At 44.6% G+C, this 12846-nt stretch overlaps 1 protein-coding gene across 2 annotated transcripts in view; it reads left to right on the top strand.

Moving 5' to 3' along the window:
• Positions 1-10140: 10140 nt before the first annotated feature.
• LOC147027987 (uncharacterized) overlaps positions 10141-12846 on the top strand; it is an 83959-nt gene continuing 81253 nt past the window's right edge. For both annotated transcript variants that reach the window (XM_085877889.1, XM_085877890.1), the window contains exons 1-2: positions 10141-10271; positions 10670-10758. In XM_085877889.1, coding sequence (XP_085734015.1) covers positions 10173-10271; positions 10670-10758 — 188 coding nt within the window. In that variant the 5' untranslated portion in view covers positions 10141-10172. The remainder of the gene's footprint in view (positions 10272-10669; positions 10759-12846) is intronic.

Genomic DNA, 12846 nt, shown 5'->3' on the forward strand with positions numbered 1-12846 from the left:
GGCCCTTTCTACTATCAATGTTTGTCTTTGGAGATTACATGGCTGTGTGCTTGATTTTATACACCTGTCAGCAATGGGTGTGGCTGAAATAGCCGAATCCACCAATTTGAAGGGGTGTCCGCATACTTTTAGCAATGTAGTGCATCATGATCTAGTTAACCCTGTACCTGTGAAAAACATGAGGTTGGTGCATAAAAGATCTGTTCAGGAACTGGAAGACATTAAGCAAGAACATGCATCCAAAATAACTAATCTTGACTTGAAGAGGAAAACTGCAGCTGCCAAACAGAAAGCGAAAGACATTAACTTGATGGCTGTTCAGAAAGCACAATAAGTACACAGGCATGCAATGCTGATCAAGTTGGCCTCAACGAAAAAAACGACAGGCTATGAGACAATCAACATGCCTCGTTGAAAAGCAAGAATGACAGGTAATATTTCATGAACAAAGTACATCCCAACAACATATATCCATCTGCAGTTTGTTGGTATTATTAAAAATGTGTGCATTCAGTTCTTCCTTGTTCTTATAGTGCATGACTCATGTACAAATTGTTCATTGCACAGTACATCCGTCAAAATGTTAGGAATGGCAACACTAACTTGAGTGAAGTCAACAGCACGCCATCGCAAATCCCCACACTTCCCACCTAAATTAAAGTTGAAAGATGGCCAGACATTCCACCGGGAATGACCCAATATCCAATTTTAAGTTGAAATATTGTTTTCACCATTTTGACCCCTGTGACCTTAATTTCTGTCCAACCGTTTAGGAGATCATATTACAGAGAGATGGAGCTGATTACAATATCCCCCCCCCCCCGTTTTTAGCTCCCCTTGATATCACTCAGGTGAGCGAATGCGATCGAGCAGTGTCCGTAGGTCAGTTTGTCCATAAACATTTCAGTCATTATCGCTTGAACTAAACACAATTTTGCTGAAACTTGACCACAAGCTTCATATCTGATGCCTGAGGCCGAAGTGACATTTGCTCAACGGCGAGGATACGGTGGCCGTACGCCCTCTGAATTGACAGAAACGTGCGGCGGCCGCAGAGTTTCTGCGGTGGCCTCAGGGTGGCCCTACGCCGTTTGGCTATATTTTACAGGTCGTAAGGTCGCTGTGGAATTATAACGCGGAGTTATAACTTTTTTTCATTTCTACGTTTGCCGGAGAAATTCGACAAGCCAAAAAAAAAACTAGTAAAAAAAAAATATATTATCCCACTCGTTACCGTCCGTCTGGCCGCACGTTCGCCTTAGGGCCCCCCTGTGGTCGCCTTGCGGGCACCTTGAGGCTACCTTGCGTCTGCCTTGAAAATTCTATGGCCGCCGCAGGGACCCCTTAATGTCACCGTGCGACATCAAATCAAAGACCGTACGGCAACCCCACGTTTTCGGTCTCCACAATTTCTAAGACCTAGGCCTAAGTCACATTTACTCTACGGCGAGGATACGGCGACTGTACGCCCTCTGAATTGACAGAAACGTGCGGCAGCCGCAGAGTTTCTGCGGTGGCCCTACGCCGTATGGCTATATTTTACAGGCCGTAAGGTCGCCGTGGAATTGTAACGCAGAGTTATAACTTTTTTCATTTCTATGTTCGCCGTAGCAATTCGACAAGCCGATTATAAAAAAAAAAAACCTGGTAAAGAAAAAAACAACAAATTAACCCATTTGTTACCGTCCGTCTGGCCGCACGTTCGCCTTAGGGCCCCCCTGCGGTCGCCTTGCAGGCACCTTGCGTCTGCCTTGAAAATTCTATGGCCGCCGCAGGGACCCCTTAAGGTCACCATGCGACATCAAATCAAAGATCGTATGGCAACCCCACGTTTTCGGTCTCCACAATTTCTAAGACCTAGGCCTAAGTCACATTTGCTCTACGGCGAGGATACGGCGGCCGTACTCCCTCTGAATTGACAGAAACGTGTGGCAGCCGCAGAGTTTCTGTGGTGGCCCTACGCCGTATGGCTATATTTTACAGACCGTAAGGTCGCCGTGGAATTGTAACGCGGAGTTATAACTTTTTTTCATTTCTACGTTCGCCATAGCAATTGGACAAGCCGAAAAAAAAAAAAAACCGTAAAAAAAAAGAACAACAACTTAACCCATTCGTTGCCGTCCGTCTGGCCGCACGTTCGCCTTAGGGTCGCCTTGCAGGCACCTTGCATCTGCCTTGAAAATTCTATGGCCGTCGCAGGAGCGCCCTAAGGTCACCGTGCGACATCAAATCAAAGACCGTACGGCACCCCCACGTTTTCGGTCTCCACAATTTATAAATATGCTGTGCAGCTCCCCGAAAAATAAAAACATATGTGACTGCTACATTGTGTGACCGTGGAAATACTGCGGCCGCCGTATAATTGCTAGTGGCCGTAGATTTTGGAGACCCCACGGCCGCCGTGGCAAATGTGACCTAGGCCAAAAGACGGTGTATTGACCGCATCAAAATCTGTGCTCATGAAGGCAGTTGATGGGGGGGGGGTGGTTTGACCCCCCCTCCTCCAAAACAGGTATTTTATCTCTTCTCCAAAACTGCAAACATGATTTTGATGAAAGTTGACCCCAACCTTCCTCACTTATGATGTACCAAAGTTTATCGACCGCATCAAAATTTGCGCTCATTAAGGGTGTACGGCCGGGAGGGGGGGGGGATCATTTCATCTTCCAAAATAGGTATTTGCTGTCTCCTCTGAAACTACAGACACAATTTCAATGAAACTTGACCAGAACCTTCATCACCTGTGATATACCAAAGTGTATCGACCGCATCAAAATCTGCCCTCATTAAAGGGGTCTATGGGGGGGGGGAGGGGTTGACTCCCTAAAATAGGAAATTGCTCTCTTCTCCGAAACTACATAAATTGCATCATTCACACCATGCAGTGTTTCATTCCTAGAGGCCGAACCATTGAGCTGACCGCTCCTATTGCCCGATGAGCTGAATGTGTCGAGATTGCATTACTGAATGCAAGTAGGCCCATTCTGAAGGATTGCCTGGAGTTTACTCGTACTCCCATCTTGTTCTTGGTGGGACCTCACTTTTGCTATGGAGGCCCTTCAATTGATTGTATGCAAATTTCAATTTCAACATTTCATTCTGATATTGTTTCACCGAAGTACACACACTCGTGGATAACAGTTGAGCTGAAATACGACTGAATGATTTTTCATTCCTTGAATTTTATGCCAGTTCAGGCTGAGTATTCTCTTCTGCTTAACATGTCGGTGACTCGACATTCTAAAAAAGCACCCACTGTCATGGCCAAAAATATTGGCAACCTTGTACTTTTTTCAAATAATGCACCATTTCTTCCAGAAAATTGTTGAAATTAAAATATATTTTGGTATCTGAAAATGTATTTCTTTGGTTTGCAATGGAACAAAACAAAAAAGCTGAAAGAATTACTAAACCTTTGCTTATTTCACACAGAAATCTGAAAATTGTCAGGACAATATTATTGGCACCTTTTAGAAGTTGTTAGAAATAATGAGATTTCAAGCAGGTGATTCTCCTTTACTTTGGAATTGAACTCACCTATGGTGAGTTGCAGGTGCCTGCAATATAAAAATCACTCATTCAACCAACTTGAAGAGAGAAAAGGAGTCATTCTGCTGTTTTGTGTCTGTGTGTATCACAAACAGCATGGAGAAAAGAAAGAAAACTAGAGAATTGTCTGAGGAGGTCTGACACAAGATTGTAGCCAAGCATGGACAATATCAAGGCTGCAAATCCGTTGACAGAGACCTTGATGTTCCTGTATACACCGTACGCAATGTTATCAGGAAGTTTAAGGCCCATGGCACTGTAGCCAACCTCCCTGGACACGGCTGCAAGAGAAAACTTGATCGAAGATTGTAGCGAAGGATTGTTCAAATGGTGGAGAAAGCACCTCGATAAACTGCCAAACAGATTCAGGCTGACCTTCAGACACAAGGTACGACAGTTTCAACTCGCACCATCCGTCGCCAACTCGATGAAAGGGGGTTTTATGGTTGGGGACCCAGGAGGACCTCACTGCTGAGAGAGGGATATAAGAAAGCCCGACTGGAGTCTGCCAAAACACACCTGAATAAGCCAAAATCCTTCTGGGAGAATGTCCCGTGGACAGATGAGACCAAATTAGAGCTTTTTGGTAAAGCGCATCATCTGTTTGCAGAAAACAAAATGAAGCCTTCAAAGAAAAGAACACCTTCCCTACAGTCAAGCATGGAGGATGTTCAATGATGTTTTGGGGTTGCTGGGTGCCTTGAATGTGTGCATGGCATCATGGAATCAAGAGATTACCAAGGCATTTTGGAGCGCAATGTTCAACCCAGTGTCAGGAAGCTTGGTCTCCATCGAAGGTCATGGGTCTTGCAGCAGGACACTGCCCCCAAACACATTTCAAAAAGCACCCAGCAATGGTTCAAGACAAAATGCTGGACTGTTCTGAAGTGGCCAGCAATGAGTCCAGATCTAAATCCCACTGAACACCTGTGGGGAGATCTGAAAACAGCAGTTGGGAGAAGGCACCCTTCAAATCTGGGAGAAATGGAGCAGTTTGCACAAGAAGAGTGGGCCAAACTGCCAGTAGAGAAGTGTAGGAAACTCATTCATGGCCATAGGAAGTGCTTGACTGCAGTTATTTTGTCCAAACGATGTGCTACCAAATATTAAGTGCAGAGTGTCAATAATTTTGTCAATGCCATTTATTTTTATTTTCTGACTTAAAAGGATATATTAAGTTCTGAATCAAAAACAAAGGTTCTGTAATATTCATAGTGAAATAAGGAATTGTGGAGACCAAATACTGTTGTCAATTTGAACTTATTCTTGGAGAAAATTGTGAGTTATTTGAAAAAAATGCAAGGGTGCCAATATTTTTGGCTATGACTGTAGACAGGGTTTTTGCTTTCTCCACTATTTTGTCTTCCTTGCGATGTTGGGGGTTCCACCTTCCGGAATGAGATTGAAAAGCTTACTTTAACGATGCTTCAGTGGCCTAGTTTGAAGGTGAGGCATCGGAATGCTGGACTTAGTTGGAAGGAGGAAGCACTTGAAAGCCCTGTCACACATTAACGTTTTAGCCAGCGTATGGCAAGGTCTCAAAATGTATGTAAAACGCTGGCGTACGCTGAACTATTGATGTTTTTTTTTAAAGTTTTGGACGTATGCATAACATATTAGTAACGTACACAGAACGTTTTAATCACATATAGATAACTTATACCAACGAATGCCGAGCGTGTTGTTGGCGTTCACAACCTATGCCCAATGATAGTCTAACTTGTGCATAGCGCGGCAGCGTATCGCCGACGATCACGTGGCGTAGGCTATTCATAGGCTGCGGCTCGACGATTCAAATCATAACCGCACTAGACATCGAAGTGTGAAGTCGCTGTCACACCTTGACGTTTTAGCCAGCGTATGCCGACGTATGAAAAATTTGCCGAACCATGCTGGCACACGTCGAATACGTTATGGGTATGTTTTGTATACGTCGTCGTATGCCGAGTACGTCCAGAAATTTTCAGAATGTTGAAAATTTCTCGATGTACTCGACGTATGACACACATTCCGCATGCGCTGGCATAAGTTGTAGACACGCTACGCGATCATTGACACACGTCGACATACGTTACTTGTACGTTACTCATAAGTCGAAACACCTCAATGTAATGGTTAGCGTCAGTGTTCCAGACTCCCTGGTTTTTTTTTTCTTCGGTATGACTGTGATGTTGACACTTCGATCTCTAGTACGGTTATGATTTAAATTGTTGAGCGGCAGCCTATTAATTGTATTATATTATAACCGCACTAGAAATCGAAGTGTTAACATCACCGTCATACCAAAGAAAAAAAACCCCCAAAAAACCAGGGAGTCTGGAACACTGACGCTAACCATTACATTGACGTTTTTCGACTTATGAGTAACGTACAAGTTACGTGTGTCGACGTGTGTCAACGATCGCTTAACGTGCCTACAACACGTTACTCATAGGTTAGAAATAAGTTTCGGGTACGCTAAACATTACGTCGACGTGTTTCGACTTATGAGTAACTTACAAGTAACGTGTGTCAACGATCGCGTAACGTGCCTACAACTTATGGCCAGCATTATGCGGAACGTATGAGTCATACGCTGCCATACGTCAAAAGATTTCAAGCATGAAAAATTTGTCCAACACCTCGGCGTACTACGACGTATGCCAGCGTACTACAACGTATGCCAGAGTGCTCTTAACGTATACAAACTTACCCATAACGTATTTGACGTGTGCCAGCGTTTTAGCCAAATTTTGCATACGTCAGGCATACGCTGGCTAAATCGTCAAGGTGTGACAGGGCCTTAACCTATGCCATCACAAGAGCAGTTTTCATGCCTTCGCTACCGGAGTCCTTATGTGATTGGGTTGTCCGTCCGTCTGTGCTTCTGTGATAGGTTTTCGTCACCACGATAACTTAAAAGCGGCTAAAGGGATCCAAGTCAAACTTCGGTACAATTATGTATCATGATGGAATGATAAACTGATTAGATTATGGGGTCAAGATGTCAAAGGTCAGAGGTCTTGTTTGGTAAAAATTCTGTAACTGCTAAATTGTGAATCAGTGATGCTATTTTGACTAAACTTGGTACGAGTACATATTATGATGCAAAGATGAAGTGATTAGATTTTGTCACCAAGAGGTCAAAGGTCAGAGGTCATGTTAGGTAAAAATGTGATATTTGAGAATAGCCAAAGGGATTTAAATCAAAGTTGGTACAAGTATATTAGTCCATGGGCCCAGGCCAGAAATTATACTTGTCGGTACCATCTAAGGAAACCAATCCTAGTTATGATTTTTGAATTGGTGTATATATATAGATCATATTTTGATGTGATAACCATTGCAGACTGGCAGCTTATTGGTAGTTATCATCTCTGGAATGTACCCACCCTCCGCATAATGAAAGCGAAAAGGCAAACTCAGAAACATTCACTAATGATGCAATTGCTGTTTCCACATGGGGCAAGAATGAACTGCAAACCACAAACACATGTCTGAAATGCTTTATTTATACCATCCGAATAATCCTTTCTGTCATTCCTGAAGGCAGAATTTGTTTTATGGCAGAAAGGGGCGAACAATAGGGCCTATCAAAATGTTGCTGATTAGTGATTTTCAGTACATTTTAATTTATAATATTGTCATACAAGTTCCCTGGGTAGTGCTACTGAACCGCAGTAGCCTACAACATGCACATGTTGTATGAGGAAAACATTTATGAACATTTTACAAGTTTTTACCACAGTTAAAGGAATTGCCCTTCCCCTACCCTTGTTCCAACAAGCGTCCAAAATGTGAAATTTACGGTTAACCCAAATTTCACCACGCTACTGTGGAATATTTATGTACTATGTTTTACTCATGCATATTTGTAGCCATGAATGTCCTTGTGATTGTGCCAAAACATTCACACCATGGATCAGTAGTCTAGTCTTCATCACTGTTATCAGCATCAGAGTCCTCGAGGTCTACAACCTCTTCCTCGACATCAGCGGGCTGGTTGCTGCAGGTTCGCAACTTGCACATGTCAGTGCACTTCAGGCTATTGGCAAGGCACGTTCAGTCTGGGAGTTTGCGCTACCGTCCACACTTGCAGGAAAGCAGTTGCAACACTGCATCTGCTGCTGGAGAACCCTGCATCCACTCGATGGCCAGCTTCCCGTCATCATCAGTGGTCCATCCACAACCCTTGGGACTTGGAACATAGGGTTGGCATTGCAGACAGCGCCTCCAAATAGCAGCCTGGTAATTTGCACGGAGGACGTGCATGAAGAGGCAGTCTTCACATGGTGGAAGCTGACTGGACTCTATCTCTCCCCGTCTGGCACAGAAGAGTTGATGTCGGAGTTCATTGACTTTCGTGGTGTTGGTAGACGGCACGTACATGTGGCAGGTGACCTCTTGCAGCTTCTGAAAGAGCTCGGTGGATACTGTGGAATATCGGTCATGAATGACCGAGCTGACTGAAGGCCTCTTGGTAGGTGTTATCCGACTTCATTTGCTTCAAGGCGCCCATCTTTCCCCGGCCAACAAAGGCACTGACTGTATCACAACCGGAGAACACGTGCAGTCCAACCAGGGCATCACAGACACTGTCTCCCATCGATCTAGCAAGCTTGTCAATGTCTTGGAACCGTGTTCGGGTTTGCGTACCACACTTCTGATACACGGGGCATGGGATGTCCTTATTGAAGGCAAGACACAGCACGAGGACATCTGTATCTTCGGCAGTGATCACCACAGCCTTGTACCCAGCCTCTGCTGCATGCAGAGCATGCAGAAGCATTCGGGTGTCTGCTTCCTCCTGCGTGGACTTCAGCTCTGCCACTTCTTCCCAGTGGTCCTTGGTTTTTTTTTTTTTTTTTTTGGATTTTTCCCCTAAAACGTCAATATCTCAGAATGGTAAAATGGTCAAAATGCAAAATACATACACTAAGCTGCTCTTCTGGAACGGTTATCACATATTGAAATAATCATATAGTCCCTACCAATAACTTAGTAGCCCTAAAGTTTGGTTTCCTCAGATGGTACCGATATATGCCTGGGCCCATGGACTATATGTATAAACCTGTCAGTGTGTCTATCCTTGATAGATTATTTGCTGTTAAGATGTTAAGGTCACATGATTTCATGTGTCACAGAGGTCACATGAAAACTCCTGTTAATGTGATACCATTGGCTATGGGAATTGAACTAAACTAAATGTAGAAACATTGATACATATGTACACTGTAAAGATTAGAATTTGAGGTCAAATGGTCTTGAGATTTTAGGTCAAAGTTAGTCAGCAAAGACTCAATGTGAGCGGAGGCATATCGGTTCACATCGCGACGTCAAATTATATCTAATTTATTTTAATATACAAAATGTAGGCACATGGAAGAGTGGGTTTTAGCATATCATAGTGGCAGTGGAGCCATCGTTTGACACATCAAGCAAGGGAATAAATGAGCAGGAAAAGAGGACGGAAAGAAATGCAATAACCTGCTAGTAAGAGCGTTGTATTCGGTGGGGTTACTGGTGATATAAAAGACTGCAATGGGGTGGAGGATGACATGAGATGGAGATGCCATGAAAAACTCAGCTTCATTGTGGGAGATGCCAGTGATCTGGAGGCCTTGTTTTACCGTGGGGTCAAGCTGAGCAATGTGTGATGCAGGGTCTCAACCCAGAGGGGAGAGCAATACTCAATCAAGCTGTGGATGAAGGCCTTGTAGGATAAGAGTTCAGGTGTGCCAAGGAAGGACTTTGCATGATAGAGGATGTCCAATCGGTGACTGGTTGTGCACCGCCTGCATTGAGGACCTGTGAATGAGGCATAATTTACCACACTCTCTTTTTCTTCATGAATTCCCTTACAAGGAATTCCAACCCAGGATAATGCCATTATACCCATGAAGCCCGTGCAGTTGTTGCCAATCTATAGTTTCTCCATGCTCTATATCCTTTTTGAATGCTGAGCATCATCAAGGAAGGAAGCAAGCAGTCTTTGCAGAAACACGTTCCGTTTTTTTATTATGTTTCGTGGTCCGTTCGTCCGTCCGGATTTTCATTTACGCGATAACTCAAGAAGCAAATTGTAGAATTTCATTAAACTTGGTAAAAAGGTAAAGTAAGACGGGACAATTAAGTGATTAGATTTTGGGCCAGATGTGATAAAGGTCAAGGTCAAACTCTGAAATTTTACTGCTTACGCCCTAACTCAAGAAATATTGGAGAGAATTTCATCAAACTTGGTACAAAGGTAAAGTTAGATTGGGCAATTAACTGATTAGATTTTGGGCCAGATATGATAAAGGTCAAGAGTCAAATATGTCAATACTCAAGTGTTTGTGCGGGAGAGCGGAGGCATACCTGTTGACTGCACGCAGTCGAATTACACGTTTTTTTATTATTATTCTTTGGTATGACTGATGGGATTTGAACCACCAAGCCTCCCAGAGTCAGAGCTGACGCTCTAACCATTATAACACTGAGTCTGGTAATTACACCACTGAGTCTGGTGACATAATGGTTAGAGCATCTGCTTCCTCCTTTCCTTTATTGCACCCTGTGCCCCCTTCCTCTTATTCCACCTCCACCTCCCCCTTCTCCCACATTACTTAATCTCAGCCCACTTCATTTCTGCCTCAGAAGAAAATATGGAGAAATCGAAAGAGGGAGAGAAACTCTTATCCTCTGCTGCTCCATGGGCCCTTTCTGTCTCGTCAATGGCACAGCGCCCGATGCTATCTACACAGGTGATTTTTCTGCCTGCTTGTATCAGCCTCACTCATTGATGCTTGCTTTCAGGGATCTCTCTCTCTCTCTCTCTCTCTCTCTCTCTCTCTCTCTCTCTCTCTCTCTCTCTCTCTCTCTCTCTCTCTCTCTCTCTCTCTCTCTCTCTCTCTCTCTCTCTCTCTCTCTGAAGATAAATTGTTTACTTTGGTTGAGGTCTCTCCCTTAAGAATGACCCTCACACATTATTGGGTAATTGCCACATACTGTATTGATCTGGCAAAGCCAGTGAATTTGTTTCGCTTTTGTAAAAGAAAGTCTGAATGTTCTCAAAGTGCACTGGTGAGTTCACAGGTGCAAAACTTTATTTGTCGTTATTTGTAAATCCACCCACCCCCACCCTCTTTCACTTGCAATGTAGGTGTTCCCACCTTTAAGTGTGGGTGCAAACCCAACAACAGGGGATGCCCTCGCTGCTCGCTTGAACCATAACACACAGCATCCAGAATGGTAAGACTGGAATCAGGTGCTTTTGTGATGGATATTTTGTTTTTCTTCCTTTCCTTTATTATTATTCTTATTATTATTGTGATTATTATTATTATTATTTTGACTGTCAAGCCTCTTGGAGGAGCTTGAACACGTAACAGAGCAGGAGGTAAAAGAACAATAGAAATAGAGGTGGTTGGTGGGTGTGGGGCTGGGGGGTGGTGAGGAAACGCATCAACAGCAGGGTTGTGGGACAAAGCATAGCAGTGGGAGACTTGGAAAAATAAGGGATGTGGATAAGAATGGGAGGTAGGGGAGGACATGAGGGTGAACAAAATGGATACAGCCTCAAAGTCTTAATTGTAGAAGTGAAAGGAAAAACTGGAAATCAGAAAGAGGTGGACTTGGTGAGGGTTAATAGGGGGATAAAGGATCATTGTTGTGGATGAGGGATGACCTGAGAAGGTGGCAAACAGCTGTCTAAAAGACCTGGAGGAGGAATGAAAAACTGAGGAAGTTGGTCCAACAGGTAGGGTATAAAGAGGAACTAATCAGTGGAGGTGAGCATTGAGTCTTGATTTTGGGAGTTTTACCAAAAGGTGGTTACTGCCAAACTGCACCATGTGGAAACCTGGAGGGTGGGGGAGTAGTGTGGAGTAGTGCACAGAGCATGAAAAGGGCAGAGGGTACAACACCAGAAAGGAAGTGATAAAAGACAGAGAACACTGACCTGTTTGCGATGTGAAAGTGATAGACGCACAAAATCAGCTTCATCGTGGGAGATGCCAGTGATCTGGAGGCCTTGTTTTACCATGGGGACAAGCTGAGAAATGTGTGATGCAGGGTGCCAACCCAGGGGGAGAGCAATACTCCATTAAGCTGTGGATGAAGGACTTGTAGGATAAGAGTTCAGGTGTGCCAAGGAAGGACTTTGCATGATAGAGGATGTCCAATCGGTGACTGGCTTTGGAGACCAACTTAAAGATCTGTGGTTTGTTCAAGAAAGATCATGACTGATAGTGAGACCCCAACGTTTAACTGGCCTTCTTCAAGAGGAGTGTTAAGGAAGGGGATTCAAGGGTTCGTCAGATGGTCTATTCGGAGTGACAGAATCAAAGTGTGAGATTTGTCAGGTCGTGTTTTACCAACTCATGATTCTATCAAGGTGTGCAGCGAAGGACACGGCTGCTGCCTACCTTTCGGAAGGTCAGGTCAGGTCAGGTATGGGAGCATGCGCCAGAGCAGCACGTTGCTGCATCCGCTTTCCGCTGGTACTCCAGGTTGATCAGCCTCCGTCTGGCCATCCCCCAGACAGATGCCTGGCCCATCCCCATCTCCTTGAGATGCTGATCAACCTGCTGCAGCCACGAGGCATGTGGTTGGCCCATTGGCCTCCTCCACTCACGAGGTTCCCTTGCTGAGAGAATTTGGTGAGCAGGATCAGTGTCAGGAGAACGAGCCACATGTCTATACAGCCGCAGCTGATGCTTACGGACTAGGCAGGTAACAAATCTCATTCCATTCTCTCTCGGCAACCGCTCGTTGAACACAAAGTCCGACCAGTGAAAGTCAAGGATTCTCCGAAGAGACCTGGTACCAAAGGAATGAAGTCTCCATCTCAGATCCCTGGTCAGAGTCCAAGTCTCACATCCATAGAACAAGACTGGAAGCACCAAGGACCTGAAGGCTGGGACTTTCGTCCTCCCGCACAGGTACCGGCAGCGCCACACCCCATGATCCAGAGAATTCATGACACCCCTGGCCTGACCCAGATGTCTGTTGACCTCTGATTTACAGCCAGCAGAGACATGAATATGACTGCCAAGGAAAGTGAATCATTCCTTGACCTCAACATCCTTGCCACAAACAGGCACAGAGAGGACAGCAGCATCCAAGATGTCATTGAAAGCCTGGATCTTAGTTTTGACCCAGGTAACCCGTCATCCCAGTGGCTCCGACTCCTCATTCAGCACCCCGCGGGCCCCCAAAAGGATATCTTGACTCTCGGCAAAGATGACAGCGTCATCTGCGAAATCAAGGTCAGAGATCTTAACATTCCCAAACGATTCACTGCAGTTTGATCTCTCTGACATCCTCCCCAGAATCCAG

This window comes from Eptatretus burgeri, chromosome 4 (assembly GCF_056783735.1).
Source record: "Eptatretus burgeri isolate ZD-2024b chromosome 4, Ebu_testis_v1, whole genome shotgun sequence".
Classification (NCBI taxonomy): Eukaryota; Metazoa; Chordata; class Myxini; order Myxiniformes; family Myxinidae; genus Eptatretus; species Eptatretus burgeri.